Here is a 17,996-nt window from a genome sequence, read left to right as displayed (position 1 = left end):
GATACCTTGGGATTTTAGGCACTTTCATGTATAAGATACCCTAGTGTTTTAGGCATTTTCATAGGGTACTCTAGAGTTTTAGACACTTTCGTAGGATATCCTAGGTTTTAGGCACATTTGTTCTTATTGTTGATTGCAAAAGGTGTTTGTCCTTGAACTCAAAAAATGTAAATATGAGGAATTTTTGGCTAAGTCTCCCAAACCAAAAATCCAGTTGGTCAAATATATAACTGCCACCTCACATTTGTATTTTACAATCTTTATTAATAGTTAGTTTGCAATAAGCATTTTCATCCTAGTTCCACTTCTCCTTTCAGGTTACTATCAAATTTCGTATAACCAATCAAAGAGCAGTATGATGCACGGACACGGACATGGGAATACGGAAATTCTAAAAAAATGGAGACACGAACACGATGAGGGACACACCACGTGTATATTTATTTATTTATTTATATTTTTTTCCAATTTTTTTCTAAGTTTGAATGGCAAAATGTGGACGAAACAAAAATCTATAGTTCCAATATAATTCAAACAAAACAAGACATTTATAAGTTCAATACAACCCTATTAAAAAATTATAATTTAACCCCTGAATTTTTTTAAAATTATAGTTTGATCCCCAATATTTAAAAAAAATTATAATTTGACCTCCAAATTTAAAAAAAAATACACTTTGACCCCTGTTGTGTCCCCATCAGTGTCCCCCCCCCCATGTCCCCAGCTCGTGTCCCCAGCCATTTTCCTTTAAAAAATTTAAATTAAATTATGGGACACACCACGTGGCATGTCCCAAACTTGTCCCCGCGTATCCTGCCGTGTCCCCGTGTCCGACATTGCAAATACATCGAAGGTGTCAGTGCTTCATAGAATGAGCATATACCTTAATTGAAATAGGACACCCTTAATTCTCTCTTGAGGTTTGCCAATAGTTATTTTATTAATGAAACATTCTGGCCAGCTAAAATATGAATTACAGGACCTGCTAATACTATTGAACAACTAAATGACCTTTGCAAAAGCTTCCCCGCCGAGGCACAAATAGATCAGCTATATAAACTCGCCATCTGTATGCGCTAATAGTGGCGTGCGACCATCATCGATCGGTTTCAAGCTCACAAGTAGATGATGAAAAAATACGGCCAAAAAATCAATAGAAAGCGCGGCGTTGCGTGAAACACGTATATATGATAGTCACCAGAGAGAGAGTGCATATATCGGTCTCAAGCACATGGGCGTTTCGCCTTTAGTCTGAGTGTACGTACGTACGTACCTTCTTCGATTTGCATGCTAATCCAGCGTCCAGCACATGCATGCATGCCGACTTGACTCTCAGGAGTCCACAAAATCAAAAATCTCACTCCTTGTCTTCACGTGAACATCACGTGTGGGCAGTGGTCACAGCCCAGCAGTTTTCCTTTGTTTTTTATTGACTTGACTTTAGAAAATTCTACCAAGAGTTATCCCTATGATTCTCTGGCACGAGAATGACAAAACCCAACGGACAAAATATAGGTGTGCCCCCTGTAAAGATTATCCAGAAATTTTTCGTGTATCACGTGGTGCCAGCATCTAGGCCATCCATTTTAGTTTTGGACGGTTTGGATTTAAAAAGAGAAAGAGGAGAGAGAGTGGTGGGGTGAGAGAAGAGAGAGAATTTCAATCTGGGCTATTCAATACACTTTTGAACGGTCTAATTGGGCTTCTTGGGCATGACCACGTGGTACCTACCGAGTACCCAAAAATTTCTCGTGATTATCTAGTGCCCCTAGAATATCGCCACTCGGTGCTTAAAAACCTTTTCTACCTCACATCATGAGCTTTGATGGACTCTAGAGCACCTACGTGACGATGCTCCTTGAAGAAGGAACAATTTTCCCCGCTAATTAAGGACCTCGTGTCCTCATTTTTTAGCCAAAAGGGACCCACAATATCCTTACCTAAACCAACCCCAAACATGCACCCCTTTTCCGATCCAGCGCCCCCACTCCAATACTATCTCCCTCTTGTTTTGTTATTATTACTAGGGTTTGTCCGTGTCTGAAAACATGACGCAACGCGTTTTGATTACAATTAAAATGAATTACGAAACTATTGACCACCCTTGCCAATGCATGAAGCTAATTTATACGGAAGAATTTTTTTTTTAAATTAGGTTCAAACAAAGTTCTTGTAGTGCATACCCATATCCGAAGGCACGGCTCAAAGAATCACCTAAATTCTTGCAAACAGAGTTCTTTATTCCATTGAGGCATTCATGCAAACACCTAAATTCTGCTAATAAAAAAGAAGGAAAATAACTTGCAACGAGTCCAGTCTCTCCTCTGATTTGGTGTTGCTCCTCTGGGCAATTTTTAAATGGGAAAACCGGATCAAAAGATCAAAGAAAAAGTCAAATCTTTAAGTGAGAAAGGGGCCTTAAAACCCTGCTTTACAGGTAGTGGAGGTAGAGAATTAACACACGTCTTGAATAATTAGCACACGCTTAAACAATTGGCACACATAAATTAATACTAAGCTCATGTGCAATATTTCAACCCTTGCCAAAGAATTCCAACTATGCAAAAAATAAAAGCGCACATTCGTGCCCTCAAAGTTTGAACAAAAAACTGCTTTAATCCAAATCGTCTGATCTCAAAATTCACATTTTAAAGCAAGCTTCATCAACTAATTGTCTTTTCTAAAGGCACGACAAAATATAATCTCAACGAATCTAAAATCAATTACCCGCTGTTACTATTGACCATGACCATACTTTTTCAATATCCGTTTGACAAAATTTGCGAAAAAAATAAACCAAACATGTGTTTAGTAAGTGTGTGTAATTAAATTGATCATGAAACAAATTTTTTCCTTAAATTTCCTTTCTTTTTTTCCTGATCACTCCAACTAATGTCCCTTCTGCCAACATTTCTTGGTTACTTCGTAGCCAACTAAAAAAAATTTAGGTAAACTTAAAAATTAGAGATCCTTCAATTTGCAACCTCTTTATTTGACCCACAAAAAACCTACAAAAATAGGGTTTTAAGCAAGACACCAAGCCATACAATGATTAGAGTATAGTTCCTCAACTGCAAATATAGGACTCTCCTTTTTCTTGGCCCCCCGCTAGGCGAGAATTAGATTAATCTCTTGAAAATTAGTCAAGTAAAGTGACCCCGCCAAAAAAAAAAAAAAAAATCTATCAGCCAATTTAATTAAGTTGATAGTATAAAGAACTACACAATTACTGATGTCTCCATTCCGAATACATTATTTAAAATTCTTGTGATGGATATAACAATGGAATTAAAACTAATCACTAAAAGCTGTAAAATTGGCAAGATCAAAGTGTAAGGCTTGCAGTATAGGAGAGAAAAAGAAAAATTAAGAAGTCACCACTGAACTGTGAGCGACGGTAGAAACTTGGACGAAAATTTTAATAAAACAAAAAAGGATTCCTTGGCACAAAAAAAATAATGAGAAACCCATCGAAACCTAGCACACGTGCACGCGTGCACACAGAGAGAGAAGGGGGAGGAGGTTATGATTGCAAAAGGAATTTGAAATTTGAAATTGCAAGTACTTTTTTGTGATGGATATAACAATGGAATTAAAACTAATCACTAAAAGCTGTAAAATTGGCGTTCAAATAGTATAAAATTGACAATTTCAAATATGAGATGAGGCCCGTGCAATATGGTTGTTGGAAGAATTTTTTGATTAACCCCAACTTCCATTTTTTTTAAACAACGTGAAGAGAGTACAAAGAAGTGGCCGAAAAAAAGAAGAGAATTCACCGTGGATAGTGAACAAAGAACTAATTTTCTAAACAACTAAGAGTCATATCTATGGAGAGAGAACCGAAGAGAATGCGAGGGTTAGGGAGACGGAAAAGAGAATTGGAAGGAAAACATTTAGGGGGAGAGAGAAAATCAAAAATTATGAGAATAATCGCCAAAGACTATATTGCTCAATCGAGCTTTCATTAACAAAAATTGGCAATCAAAAATCATTACCAATAATCAAACTTCCAATCAAGTTGTCCATAAAAATCTATCACCCAAAAATCTGCCATTATATTATTTCTTCCAATCAAATCTTTTCAAAAATTTGCCATGCCAATAATTAAGATTCCCATAAAGTAGGTGAGTGAATATTGACTGAACATTTCCAAAATTTGAACATTCAAACTGAAAAAATCAACCATTGGATGAAATCAATCTAAGTCATTCAATGCCAAGGGTTGAATGAAGGGTGGAGATTTATGCAGAAAAATGTGTATTAAGCCAACGGTGAAGATTTATGTAGGAAAAATGTGTGGGCCACCACACCATCGCGATTTGTATTATAGATTTTTTGGTTCCACGGTTAGGAGTTTTCGAGTGAGCTTATATACACCTTAACTAATTTTTTCCCCAGTCCAGTCAAAAGCAGATCAAGCATTCACGCCGTGATTAAGAATTCACAAAAAATTACTTTCTTGCGACCTAATTCTAACAATTGAATCTTGATTTTTTTTTATCCACCAATTGAATCCTGGTCAATAATATATATAGGGAGCAAACCTACAAACCAACCGGACTAATCCTCGGAGCTTCCTCTTGTTTTATCTGACCCATAACTCCTATATATATCCCCCCTTGAAGGCAGTCCCAACAAGCCATATTCAATCTGCAAAAAAAAAACACACACACAAAAAAAAAAAAAAATCCTACCTGGTATACCAACTAAAATACTCCAAGAACCATCGGCTTACGTTGCATATATATAGCTTGTTCCTTAGTTATACGTTGAAAAATAAAATGTCATCAGGCGTATGGGTTTTCAAGAATGGTGTGATTCACTCAGGAGGAGGAGGCGGTGGCTCATCAGCAGGGCAAGGCAACAACAGCGGTTCCGGGAGGAGAAAAGTGTTGGTGCACCTACCGACGGGGCAAGCAGTGTCATCTTACTCCTCTCTGGAGCGAATCCTGAGTGGCTTGGGATGGGAGAGGTACGACGGGGGCGGAGACTCGGACCTCTTCCAATTCCACAAGCCATCTTCCATTGATCTGATTTCTCTTCCTAGGGACTTCTCCAAGTTCAACTCCATCCACATGTACGACATTGTTGTCAAAAATCCCAACCTCTTCCACGTCCGGGACGCATGATATATATATCCATCATATTACTTACCTTATTAGTGAGTCTGTGTTCGAGGGAAACTGCTGCAATACACACCTACTTTTAAGGACATATATAGTTGAAAAGGTCGCATGCATGGAGTGTCCCATAGTGTCGTACGTACTTCATAGTTTTCCTCTCCCTTGAGTCTATCCTTAAATTTGTGACAGCAAATAATATCCTTTTGTTTAAGCCATATGCTTCCATCCGTCCCATTCTAAGTGTTGTCATATGTACATCTAGGTCGCATGCATAGGTGTATTATGGGTTTTTTTTTTTTAAACGGTAAAGGAAAAAAAATATTAATCTCTGAAAAAGTTAAAAGGATTTGGGTATGAAAGCATTATGACCAACAAGGAGTGAGCATCCCAACAACATGGCACCCTCACATCCCGAAAATATTCCTATGTCAGCCCAGAACCCAGAAGACAAGTAGCTTTCCTGTCCCTTCTGTGATCCATGGTAACAGGAAATCGTATTGTTTGTTTTCGAAGATCCTTTTCTTTCTTGTATAATAATAATAACTATATGTACATGAAATAAATGTATAACACACTATATGTGTGTGTGTGTGTAATTGTTTGAATAAAGTATTACCGAAATATTTGTTTTAGTTCCGTTCTAGTTTTACTCATGGTGATATAATTACAAGGAGCACTAAACATATTGTTGGAAATCACTCTATGCCAGGTCAAAGTGGCGGATCAAAAAAAAGGGGTCAAAGTGTCACAAGCCATTAGATTCTGAAACAATTAAAACTAAGTCTTGTGATTTTATTAATCGGGATCAAGGTTTTTAATATTTGTAGCACACTACGTAGGGGTAGCAATGATGGTGTAGCGATAGCGGGAGTATCAAATGCGTAATACGTAGTGGACATCGAGTGTAGCGATCGTGAATTTTTGTAAATTATCATGGGGCCATACACCTGAAGCGGCCGTAGTAGCCCACATGAAGCGAGCAAAAAATTGGATCCAAAGGGATACATATCGGGAATTGGCCAATACGGGGTGTTAATTTTTTACAGCAGTCATATTAGCAGTATTGGAGGTCCGAAAAATCGCTACGTAGCGGCTGATATTTAAATCTATGATCGAGACTGAGAGCATCCACAACGTTATAATCAAAATCAAAAGATTGCTAAAGTTAGCAATGTGTGCTTAAAAAAATGCTTATATTGTAATAATCAAAGTTAGCAACCTCCTAACCAATAATCAAATTTGGACATTTGAATAATTAAAAGTAACAATATGGGACTTTACATTGCTAACTTTAGCAACCCTCTAAATAAATAATCAAAAGCTGACGTGGCAAGTTTTGATTATTAATTATATTGCGGATGCTCTAATTGCATTTTTTTTATGCCTTTTTGGCTGAATACTATATACTCATATCAATTTCCAGCTTTGTTGAAAGTCTAATATATTGAGGGTTAATATGCCAATTAACCTTTCAATCCTTAGCCTTAATTATGTGGCTCAAAAAGTTATTCTCAAGTTCTAGAGTGGCTGCTTATGTTTTGTGATGAACTAATTCCTATTCTCTCTACATGAGAGTTTGTCTCTCTACATGAGACCCTCTCTCCCTTCAATGGAGATTTCTTTTCTCTCGAATCTCCTCCCCCGAGTCTCCATTTTCTTTTCTTGATCCCCTTCTTTTCCACTCCTTTACTCCCCTTTTTTCCACTTTTTTTCCCAAGAAAATACTTCGTCTACTTTTTACCTTGTTCTGTTATTTTCCCATCTGGTTTCTTCAGTCCAGGTTTGAGTCCGTTTCTGATTTTCTTTTGCGATCTTTATCTTTCACTATGGCAAAGCTGGTCATGGTGAAACCAGAGGTTATAGCACTAGATGAGAGCTATTAGGAGTGCCCACAGAGTGCTCGATTCGTTTTGGTGGGTAAGATTCTCTCCTCAAAGATTTTGAACAAAACTGGAGTTTCAAGGGTTATTGAGAAGGCGTGGCGTATAGAGGAGGAGTTCTCTATATTGCCATGGAAGGACAATGTGTATGCTTTTGGTTTCAAGAAAGAAGAGGATCTATGCAGGGTGAAAAGCAGAGGCCCTTGGTTGATGATGGGGTCCCTTCTTATTTTGAGGAAATGGGATCAGAAGAAATCGTTCAGTGAGCTGGACTTTAATTTCAACCCCTTCTGGGTTTAGATCCACGGGCTCCCGTTAGGTTTTCTGAATTCAAAACTGGGGTTGACGATTGCTCGCTCCTTGGGCGAAATTATTGATGTGGAAGAACCAGGAGAGAAAGGGCGTTTAGCAAATTTTTTGATGGTGAGGGTTTGGGTGGACATCACGAAACCTTTCAAAAAAGGTTTCTTCCTGTGATGGCCATTGGAAGGAGAGTCATGGGTTCGCTACAAGTATTAGAGGCTGTCTGATTTTTGCTTTAGATGTGGCGTTGTGGGTCATGCAGTTAATGAATGCAAAGATAAGAGAAGCTTTGATGTGAAGACTTGGGACTTTGATGGAAGTATAAGAGCAGAGTCTGCCGTTATTGAGACCATAAACTATGGAGACCAGCCATTGCAGAAGCTAGTGTATCCAGAGGGTGATCTTTAACATAAGAGGGATGAGGATGGTGGCGCGTGTGCTGGGTCGTCGAAGGGGCGCGTGGAAGGGGAAAAGGGCAAATCTCGAGTGCCTGATTTGGAGAAGACACGTGGCATAGAGGAGCGTTGGGATGGGCGTGCGAATTATGGGGAGAAGGACACGTTACATGTCGAGACAATAGAGCCAGAGGGAGGGGAGAATATTCCTTATCCGAGGAGGATATTTTTGCTAGGGTCGCAGCAAAATTTGTTTCAAAATTCTGATTCTTCTATTGGGACCCTTAATTTGTGTGGGGATAACTCTGGAAATAAGAGGGCCCAATACTATGTGGAAGAACCTGACAGCCCAAGGGAATCACAGATGGATGACAACTTGGGCCTTGTGGAAGGGGATAGGCCTAGGAGTCTAGACATTGATGTGTCGATGCTTTCTGGTCCAGAAAAGTTAGTGGGTCTAAAAAGTGGGGGAGAGGAGGGCCTGGTGCTAGCTTTCAACAAGGTTTTAAACCTTAAAAGAAAATCTAATTGTTCCCAGGGGGAGAGCTTGAGGGGAAAAAATAGAAACAGCTGCTACTTCTGGATCGTGAGAGCTCCAATCAAATTGTGGAAGAGGAAGATGGTGAGTTGTCAGAAGCTCCCTTGAGTAGTAACGTGGGCTTGAGCAGAGCCAGGGGTGGCAGAGGAAGGGGGAGAAGGGGAGGGAGATCGAGAGGAGGGCTGAGCAGGGGTAGTAAAATCGAGGTGCAGCTCCATGACTCAGACCTTGTGGATATCAATATTGTAGTGGATTTGAGCCCTCATCATCCTCGGGTGTTATCTGAAGGGGGAAGGGATGCAGTTTTGGAAGAGGGTATTGGTGAAAAGGGGTTGGTGGCTGGCCTTAAACAGCCACAAGTCCAATGGTGATGCTCAGCTGGAATGTTCAGGGGATGGGAGGACCTCTAACATTCCAGATCTTACAAGGGTTGTGCACAACCCATCGTCCTCTAGTTGTGTTCCTCATGGAGACTAAGAATAAGAGGAGCACACTAGAAAGAATAAGAAGGAAACTCCAATATAATGACGGGTGCTACGTGGATCCTATTGGCAAGTTGGGTGGTCTTGCTCTCTGGTGGTCTGACAAGGTAACCATTGATGTTAGATTTAAATCCAAAAATATTTTTCGTTGCGTAATTAATTGGCCTAGAATTAGTACTCCTTTTCTAATTACTTTTATTTATGCTCCTCCTGTTTGGGTTGATCGGCTGAGCTTCTGGAACTATATGAGATCAGTTGCAAGAGAAAACAGGCTAACTTGGCTTTATATGGGTGATTTCAATGAATGCAGTTCCCAAGCTGAAAAATAGGGCGGAAATCCGTGCAGTAGAGGAAGGTTGGATCAGTTTCATGGTCTTGTTTCGAACTGTGAGTTCATGGACTTGGAGTTCAAAGGGCCTAGCTTCACTTGGTCTAATAATCAAGATGGGGATAATAATATCCGAGTCAGGTTGGATCGGGCAATGGCTACGGTTGATTGGAGAAATGTTTTTCCTCCTGCACAGGTGCTGCATGAACTTAAAGTGGGCTCTGATCATTGCCCCTTGATAGTTAAATGCAGCGTTCCTCTGAAAACCTTTTTCTTTCAAGTTCGAATCTAAATGGTCTACCCATTCAGAATGCAGTCCGATTATTACTTCGGTGTGGACTCAATCTCAACAGGGCTCTCATCTCTATGGGCTGGTTCAGAGACTCAAGAAATGCAAGGAGTTCTTGTTAGAATGGAGCAAGAAAACTTTTGGCAAGGATAAGATGAATCTGAAAAGGTTTCAAGAGAGGTTACGAAGTATTCAAATGGCACCGTTTTCACAGGAAAATCTTCAAGAGGAAAGGAAATTAATAAAGAAGATTGAGGTGCTGCTGTTGAGAGAAGAGATGGCGCTTCATCAATGGTCTAGAGTTAATTGGTTAACTTATGGAGATAAGAACTCTACTTTCTTCCATGCCTGTATCAACCAAAGGAGGCAGAGGAACCAACTTCTTATGCTCAAAACTGGAGGTGGAAATTGGGTATAGGATGAAGATGGTATCAATAACTTAATTCATAATTATTTCTCTGGATTGTTTGAATGCTCTAAGCCTAGGGATTTTTCAGAAGTTTTGGCGAATGTTAAGTGTTGTATTTCTGAGGATATGAATGCCAAATTGATCGAGCAAGTTTCTGTTGAAGAGATTAAGAAAGTGGCATTCCAATTGGCATCTTTGAAGGCCCCTAGGCCTGATGGTTATCCTGGATTTTTCTTTCAGAGGTATTGGGACAAGGTGGGGGAGGAAGTGTGTAAAGCAGTTAAGAGATTTTTTTCAAATGGATACATGCTTAAAGAGCTCAATCGCACTAACATAGTTTTGATTCCAAAAGTCATGTTCCCAGAGTCTCTTGGTCAGTACCGTCCTATTAGCCTCTGTAATTTCTCTGCTAAAGTTATCATAAAGGTTATGGCAAATAGGCTGAAGAGCCATTTACAAAAGGTGGTTTCGCTAAATCAATCTGCTTTTGTTCCTTGGCGTATGATTCAAGATAATGTACTTGTGGCTCATGAGGCTTTGCACTACCTGAAGCTAAAGAGGAAGGGGCTTGATGGATTTATGGCGCTGAAATTGGACTTCAACAAGGCTTATGACAGGGTCGAATGGGATTTTCATAAAGCCCTCTTGGAAAAGATGGGATTCCACTCCATGTGGATCCAGTGGGTTATGCAGTGCATCTCGACTGTAAGCTTTGCAGTAGTTATTAATGGGGAGGCCAGGGTCCATATCAATCCTAGTAGGGGCTTAAGACAAGGTGATCTGTTATCCCCTTATCTTTTTGTGTTGATTAAAGATGTGCTTCCAATTTAATTACTACAGCTAGAAAGGAAAAAAGAATCACTGGCATTAAGTTTAATCGTCATTGTCCTAAGCTATCTCATATCTTTTTTGCGGATGATGCTTTGTTGTTTTTAAAGGCTGATTTTCAGAACTGTGAGAGAATTAAGAGAATTCTGGAGAGTTATGGAATAGCCTCGGTCAAAAAATAAATTTTGATAAATCTAGTGTCACCTTTTCCTCCAACATGTGTGACAATGATAAGCAGTTAGTGTGTGATATGCTTGATGTCTCCCTCATGAATTGTGATGTCTCCAATTTTTGGCCAATTAAGATCGCAACATTCCCATTGCGCCCCATGGTCCATCACTTTCACTCACAAAGCGATGCGAGACAAGTACTTGTTTAAGCACGTCAAGCTCGTCTCATGTGGGACCCACCCAAGCACGACAACCACCTCGAGCTTACTTATTCGGCCCACCCAAGCATGTCTCACACTTCCGGTTGGTGAAATCTGATGTATATACCACCTGTAACGACCTGTGCCAGCCCAACTTGCTAACTCTTAACTGTTTACGTTTCGTGATATGCCAATTCCTTTTCTCATTTTTTACGCTATGGGTTCTTACAGTTAATGCATGGGGTATAAATAAGGGGTTCATTTGGCCAAATAAGTCATTTGGCTTATTTTTTTGTCCTTATTCAAATTTTTTTTGCATTTGTTAGTTTTTTATCGATTTTTTGAAAATTATTGTTTTGTCATGACGAGAGGAATCTAAAAAGTAAAAAATTATGATCAAAATCTATTTTTTTAAAATAAAGATGAAAATAAGCCAATATGCTAATTTTTTCTTCTTTATTAAAAAAAATTGGATTTCGATCGTAATTTTTTACTTTTTAGATTCCTCTCGTCATAAGAAAGCAATAATCCTCAAAAAATCAACGAAAAACTAACAAATGCAAAAAAAATTTGAATAAAGAAAAAAAATAAACCGAATGAGCCGAATGAGACCTAAAACTTCTATTATTCTGCAAAAAACTTAAATTTTGATTGTGATGGCTCACTGTGTAGGGGCAGTTCTACCATTGTACTCAGAAACGAGTTCAATGTACTGAACTCAACGGATTACATAGAGGTACTAGTGAGAATTTTGATTGTTAGATGTGCTTATGGTTGGCCCAATCAACAGAATATCGAACTCAATTAAGCAATGCGGATATAAAAAAAAAAAAAACCCCTCAATTAAGCAATGGGGAATCCATTGTCTCCTTACCTTTTTCTCATTGCGGTTAATGTTTTTTCTTCACTGATGAATAAGGCTACATGCAACAAAACATTGCTCCAAAGAAAGTGCCCCGTTGTTTCTCACTTGCTCTTTGCGGATGATTCCCTAGTTTTCTTGGATGCCACACCAAAGTATTGCTCCAACTTCTGGGAATTGATCTCTTGCTTCAGTAAAGCCTCTGGTTTGGAGGTTAATACCCAGAAATCAAGCTTGTTTTTCTCTCCAAATACTCAGACAAGTATAAGGGATGAGATTAAGGCCCTCCTTGGAATGAATGAGATGGATGCTGACGCCAAGTACCTAGGCCTTCCCCAAAAGCCTCTGGTTTGGAGGTTAATACCCAGAAATCAAGCTTGTTTTTCTCTCCAAATACTCAGACAAGTATAAGGGATGAGATTAAGGCTCTCCTTGGAATGAATGAGATGGATGCTGACGCCAAGTACCTAGGCCTTCCCACCTTTTGGGGAAGATCGAAGAAGAAATCTCTAGCATTTGTCAAGGTTAAGATCATGAAAAAAATTCAAGGTTGGAACAAGAAGGGCCTCCCTTAAGCTAGCAAAGAAATCCTCATCAAGTCAGTTGTCCAAGCTGTGCCAATGTATCCCATGACTTGCTTCAAGATGCCTTTATCTATGTGTGCTGAGTTGAACTCTGTCATTGGTAAATTTTGGTGGGAGAATGGACAAAATGGAGGGAAGATTCATTGGGGATCTTGGGACAAATTTACTACTCCTAAAGGTTGTGGTGGTCTGGGATTTAGAGACTTCGAATCCTTCAATTGTGCCCTCCTAGCAAAGCAATACTGGAGAATGATATTGAACCCTAGTGCATTCTGGGTCAGTGTCCTTAAAGACCTATACTTTCCCAATGGGTCATGTATGGATGCAAAGAATGGGGGTGCACCGTCGTGGCTCTAGGGTAGCCTTATGGAAGGGAAAGCTCTTATTGATAAGGGCCTTAGATGGAGTGTTGGCAATGGGGAGACTATTCAGTTCTAGGGAGACAATTGGATTCCTAATTGGCAAGAGGGGAGAATCATTTCTAACCCTCCCACTGATTATGTATGGAAAAAAGTTTCAGACTTTATTGATAGTCCTGCCATGGCATGGAAGGAAGGAAAGCTGAGGAGCTGTGTATCCAAAGAAGAAACTGAAGCCATCTTGAAGATCCCCATCAGCCTTGCAGGCAATGAAGACAGGATCATTTGGAAGTTCAATAAGTCAGGGAAATATACAGTAAAGTCAGGTTACTATCAAGTGTATGATACTAAAGCTAGAAGGAAAGATCAAAGGCCTTCCTATTCTCGGAGTATCCCTAAGAAGGTGTGGACAAAGCTATGGTCTATACCCACTATCCCAAAGATGCGTCATTTTATTTGGAGGACTGTTCGTAACTGGATTGCGACAAAGGAAAATTTGTTTAGGAGAAAATGCATTTCTTCCCGTTTGTGTCCCATCTGTGAAGTAAAAGCAGAAACAATTGAGCATATTTTATTCAAGTGCTCGTGGGCTGTTGTTGTCTGGTTTGGGAGTGGGTTAACTTACTGGGTTCAAGAGCGGTGGATAAACGCAGTTGATAAGTGGGTAGAAGAGATTTTGTGTGGAAGTTTGGCAAAGGAAGCTGGACCAGAAGTGGTGAGCCTCTTGTTTCAAACTTGTTGGGCAATTTGGAAAACAAGAAATGACAGTATCTTCAATGGAGTGCTTCCATGCCCTGAGCGAACTGTGGTGATGGCAAGCCTTGCAAATTCTGATTACTTCCAGGCAGTTTTTCAAGGTGTAAAGGCTCCGGAAAAGTGTATTGAAGCATCCAGAGTGGGGAGATGGCGCCCCCCTCTTGGTTCAGTCATTAAATTCAATTGTGATGGAGCATTCTCGTCTTCCCGCAGCAAGGCTGCCTTTGGCTTTTTAGCCAGGGACAGTGGTGGACTAGCTCTGTTTTGGAGGTTTGGGAAAGTAATAGCTTCTTCGACCTTATTCACAAAAGCATGGGCACTTCAGATAATTTGTGGTATGGCAATGGATATAGGGATTAAAGCAGCAATGTTTGAGTTGAATTGTAGAGAGGTTATTGACTATCTAACGAAGAAGAATTATCAGTGCCCTTCAAAAATTGCAGTGCTAGTGGATGATATGAAATGTTGGGCATCTCAAAAGGAGTGGAGCTTCTCATGGGTGCACAAAGATCATAATCGAGTTGCTCACTGGCTTGCATCAAATAGTTTAGCTAGAAATTTTGTATTTAGTCCAGGTTGTATTCTGCCTAGGATGGAGGGCCTCTTAGCAAAGGATAGGCCTCCTTAGTTTTGTTTGGCTAGGAATTTTGTATTTAGTCCAGGTTGTATTCTGCCTGGGATGGAGGGCTTCTTAGCAAAGAATAGGCCTCCTTAGTTTTGTTTTGTTTTGTTGCTGTATTTGTCATCTAAAAAAAAGAAGAGGAGAAATTAGGACAGGAAAAGAAATTAATATAGCTGAGAAATGGAATAAAATGACTATGTTTGGATACATAAACTTGCTTTTTTTTAGGAAATTGATATTCACGCTTCACTTTTTACTGATGGCGCTCCACTTTGTTCATGAAGTTACTAGTAATTTCACGTTAAAATTGGAGCGCCATCAGTAAAAAGTGAAACGCGAAAATCAGTTCCCTTTTTTCATTATAGAATTGAGAAGATTATATTAATAATTGCCCAACGGCACTTACATAACGGAATTCATTACAAAAAATTTAGACAAAACCAAACTAATCATTTAACTATTGTAAAGCAAGAAAGCATAAGGCAGTCGATGTCTTTCACCCCGACTCAGACGTAGCCTTACGCAAACAACAACACTCACATTTTGCTGTATATTCATACTTAGAATAAGCAATCTCAAAGAGAGAAAAAGTGCTAGCCAAAGATAGACAACAAATACCCAAACGATCATATGGACTCCAACCAAGTATGGACGCACCAATGAATTTCCAAAAACTACAGAACTGACAAGCCATACGAGTTGTCCCACTAAAAACATCATCTAGGGTAAAAGCACTGTTAACACAGATATCATTGTGAAGCAACATCGTCTCCGAAAGTGCCTGATCTGCAGACAAAATCTTCGTCCAAAGACGAAACAAAAAACTCTCGAGAAGACGAGAGACAAAAACTCTCACAAATCATGACAAGTCGTTGATCTGAAGAAATGAAAAAAAAACAAAACATAGACAAAACTAAACCATGTTCAATCAGCACATTTTGTCATTTTACCCTTCATCATTGCATGTACTATTTGTCCAATTACTCGTTTAAATTTTTGTGAGCATTAATGATTTAAAAGTAGAAGGGTAAAGTAAAACTTTTAATAACTACTAGTACCATTTTGGTTTTGAAGTGGAACAATATTTTTGACATAGCAAAAAATGCTAATTAAGAATAAAAATACAGTAGGATTGAGGGAGTAATTCTTTTTTTTTTTTCAACAGAAGAAGCATATCCATTTAAATAAGCCATAGAACATCTATTGATTAGTATCGAATACATATCAAGTTATGCGACATAAAATGATTCCTATCCGAATACATAGATATAGAACCACAACTAAGCCCTAAAAGTAACGATATAAAAGAAAAAACAAAGAGACGAAGCTAATGTCTAGCGCCTATGCAAGAGATATCGCTCATTCCACATCGTAATCAACAAAGATCAGCTTAACTAAAACTAGTACCCAGACACTAGACGTCTCAGGATGGCATAGCTCCATATCAAAGACAATATAAAACCCGATGGAAATCAGTCCCCGGATCTAGAGAAACTAGACCGGAACAAAACCCCGGGGAGAAACCCGTCGAGACAGGAATCAAACCCCAACATCCGGACATAAACCAGCCTAAACATCTGGATAGAAACTGGACAAAAATATCTAGACGAAACAAAATAAAAAACTAGACTAGAAAATGAAGAAAAAAACATAAAAGAAACCTCTGGTCTTAGAGATGTCACAAACGCCGCCACAAAATTTGGAGACTTATTTGCTGAAGGGAGTCAAATCACCCTAACTTCATCTCATCGTTAGATCTAGCCCAACAACGAACCGGGGGGGGGGGGGGGGGGGGGGAACGGCGATGGCGCGATGGGGGGGGGGGGGGCAATGGATAGTAGATTTGGTTGGGGATGATTATCAGGGGGTGGAGAGGTGAAGGAGAGCGACCGGCGAGGAGAATTTTTTTTATGAAATCGATGTTGGAAGTGCCATGGAGGGAGAGATTCAAAACTTTTTCTTGTGTGGTCTATCCTATGTCCCAAGGTCTTCGCTCACCAATGGACTCCTCCCAGTTGATAACTTTTGTCCTCCCTGTGGGGGAGGCCAAAATTCGAGTTCTGTCATGGGCATTTGAAATTCAGGATTATGGTTAGCTTCTAAAATACCCCGTGGACTAATCTACTCACACTCCACTAACCCTCGTTGATGTATACAACATTTGGAAAAAAAAAGAAGGTCTTTGATCAACAAATTCAGCTATGATGCCCCAGTTCGATTTTAGGGCATTCATGTGCCATTTTTCCCTCAACTGTTTGATTATGGATTGTGGTCATACATTACGGTAAGTTTGAGTATATATTGTAGACATACATTGTGATAAATATGATCATATATTATGGTAAGTGTGATCATACATTGTGGTAAATATAATCATACATTGTGGTAAGTGTCTCCTACAGAAAAAATCATAAAATCATCTGATTTTGTGAGTGATTTTGATCTACAGTCTTGCTATTATCAGCCCACTGGATTGACGATACGCACACTAGAAGACAAGAAAAACACGTATTTTTATGTACTTTTTATACTCTTTAATATACAGTTACACACTCATTATAATCAGCCTATTGGGCTGATTTTAAAATTTTTCAATAAATTAAAATTGTTCTATTTTGAAATCTAAAAGTTTATATTTAGGGAAAATGACGGTCTAGGACGTGTTTTGATAATTAATATACCTTTTAAGTACATTTTTAGCATTAATAAATATTCTTAGATTGTCCTTAACGGATATTAATTATCAAAACACGTCCTTAACCGTCATTTTCCGTCATTTTCCCTTATATTTAGGGCCTGTTCGGCCAAAAAAATAAGCTGACTTTCCCGCCGGAAATAAGTCAAAAAAGCCATCAAATCTCTGACTAAAAAAAGGCAACCTTAAAAAGCTGGACAACAGAGACGTGAAATTACCAAATTGCCCTGGATATTTGTCTTGTTCTGGCTTCCCAACAAGGGGTATTTTTGGAACACTGTGGTGGGGTCGGATCTCGTGTGTGTGTCAGACGGGGGAGTCAGGGAAATGGCTTTTTGGGGAAGGGTGGCGCTAATGCCACGACCAATTTTTACAATGCCACGACAAAACTGTTTCTAGGTCGATTTTATCCTCAAGTTTGACTCTTTCTCTCTCCTATTTGATTCCTTCCTCGGCCCCCCCCCCCCCGCGCTGTGAACACTTTCTTCCCTTTATCAGTCCAGTAAATCCTACCGACGTCATCATTACCCACAATCTATGCGCATATTTATACAAATAGAGTGCAACGACAAAATTGCAGCAAATCAAAAAAACCTTTTCTCTCTTCTTGTAAATATTCAAATCCAAAAACAACGGCCCTTCTTCAATGGACTGAAAACTCGTCAGAGAAATATGGGGAACATAGGAAATGGTATCACCTGAGTTCTTTCTAGTTTCTCCTAAAGAAATTTTCACACCATCCGCGGTAGTTGGAGGGGAGACGGCGGCGGTTCGGCTTTGTTGAGCAAAGAGATTGGGTGTTGATTAATCGGGAACGGGGAGGCCGCTGAACTGAAGAGATATCTTTGATGACGACGTTACTAGCCAGAATTTGATGTTGATGCTTTGTTCTTTGTATTGATGTACATCTAGACTTGTGTGTGTATGAGTGCAGAGAATCTGAGAGAGAGAGAGAGAGCGCGGGGGGGGGGGGGGGGGGGTTTGGTAATTCCATGGTTTGTGTCAGTTCTTAAATTCAATTGTGAAGAAATACGGTATTTTTTCAAGAGGGTGGGGTGGAATTGGAGGCGGAGCCTCCTAGGCAGCCATGGACGGAAAAGAGAGAAGCATTTATTCGAGAGAAAATTTGAGGGTAAAAGGGGTAAATGGCATAAATGGTCGTGGCACTAA

At 39.5% G+C, this 17,996-nt stretch overlaps 1 protein-coding gene across 1 annotated transcript; it reads left to right on the top strand.

Moving 5' to 3' along the window:
• Positions 1–4,645: 4,645 nt before the first annotated feature.
• Positions 4,646–5,762, top strand: LOC131332226 (flowering-promoting factor 1-like). The gene has a single exon (XM_058366314.1). The coding sequence runs from the start codon at positions 4,785–4,787 to the stop codon at positions 5,130–5,132; it is 348 nt and encodes a 115-aa protein (XP_058222297.1). The 5' UTR covers positions 4,646–4,784; the 3' UTR covers positions 5,133–5,762.
• Positions 5,763–17,996: the final 12,234 nt, after the last annotated feature.

This window comes from Rhododendron vialii, chromosome 7a (assembly GCF_030253575.1).
Source record: "Rhododendron vialii isolate Sample 1 chromosome 7a, ASM3025357v1".
Taxonomy (NCBI): Eukaryota; Viridiplantae; Streptophyta; class Magnoliopsida; order Ericales; family Ericaceae; genus Rhododendron; species Rhododendron vialii.
The sequence above is the reverse complement of the archived record's forward strand: the minus strand, read 5'-3'. Positions and strand labels throughout refer to the sequence as shown.

What these genes read in the sequence shown, in the direction of transcription:
- LOC131332226 (XM_058366314.1), top strand. Translation starts at nt 4,785, where the DNA reads ATGTCATCAGGCGTATGGGTTTTCAAGAATGGTGTGATTCACTCAGGA.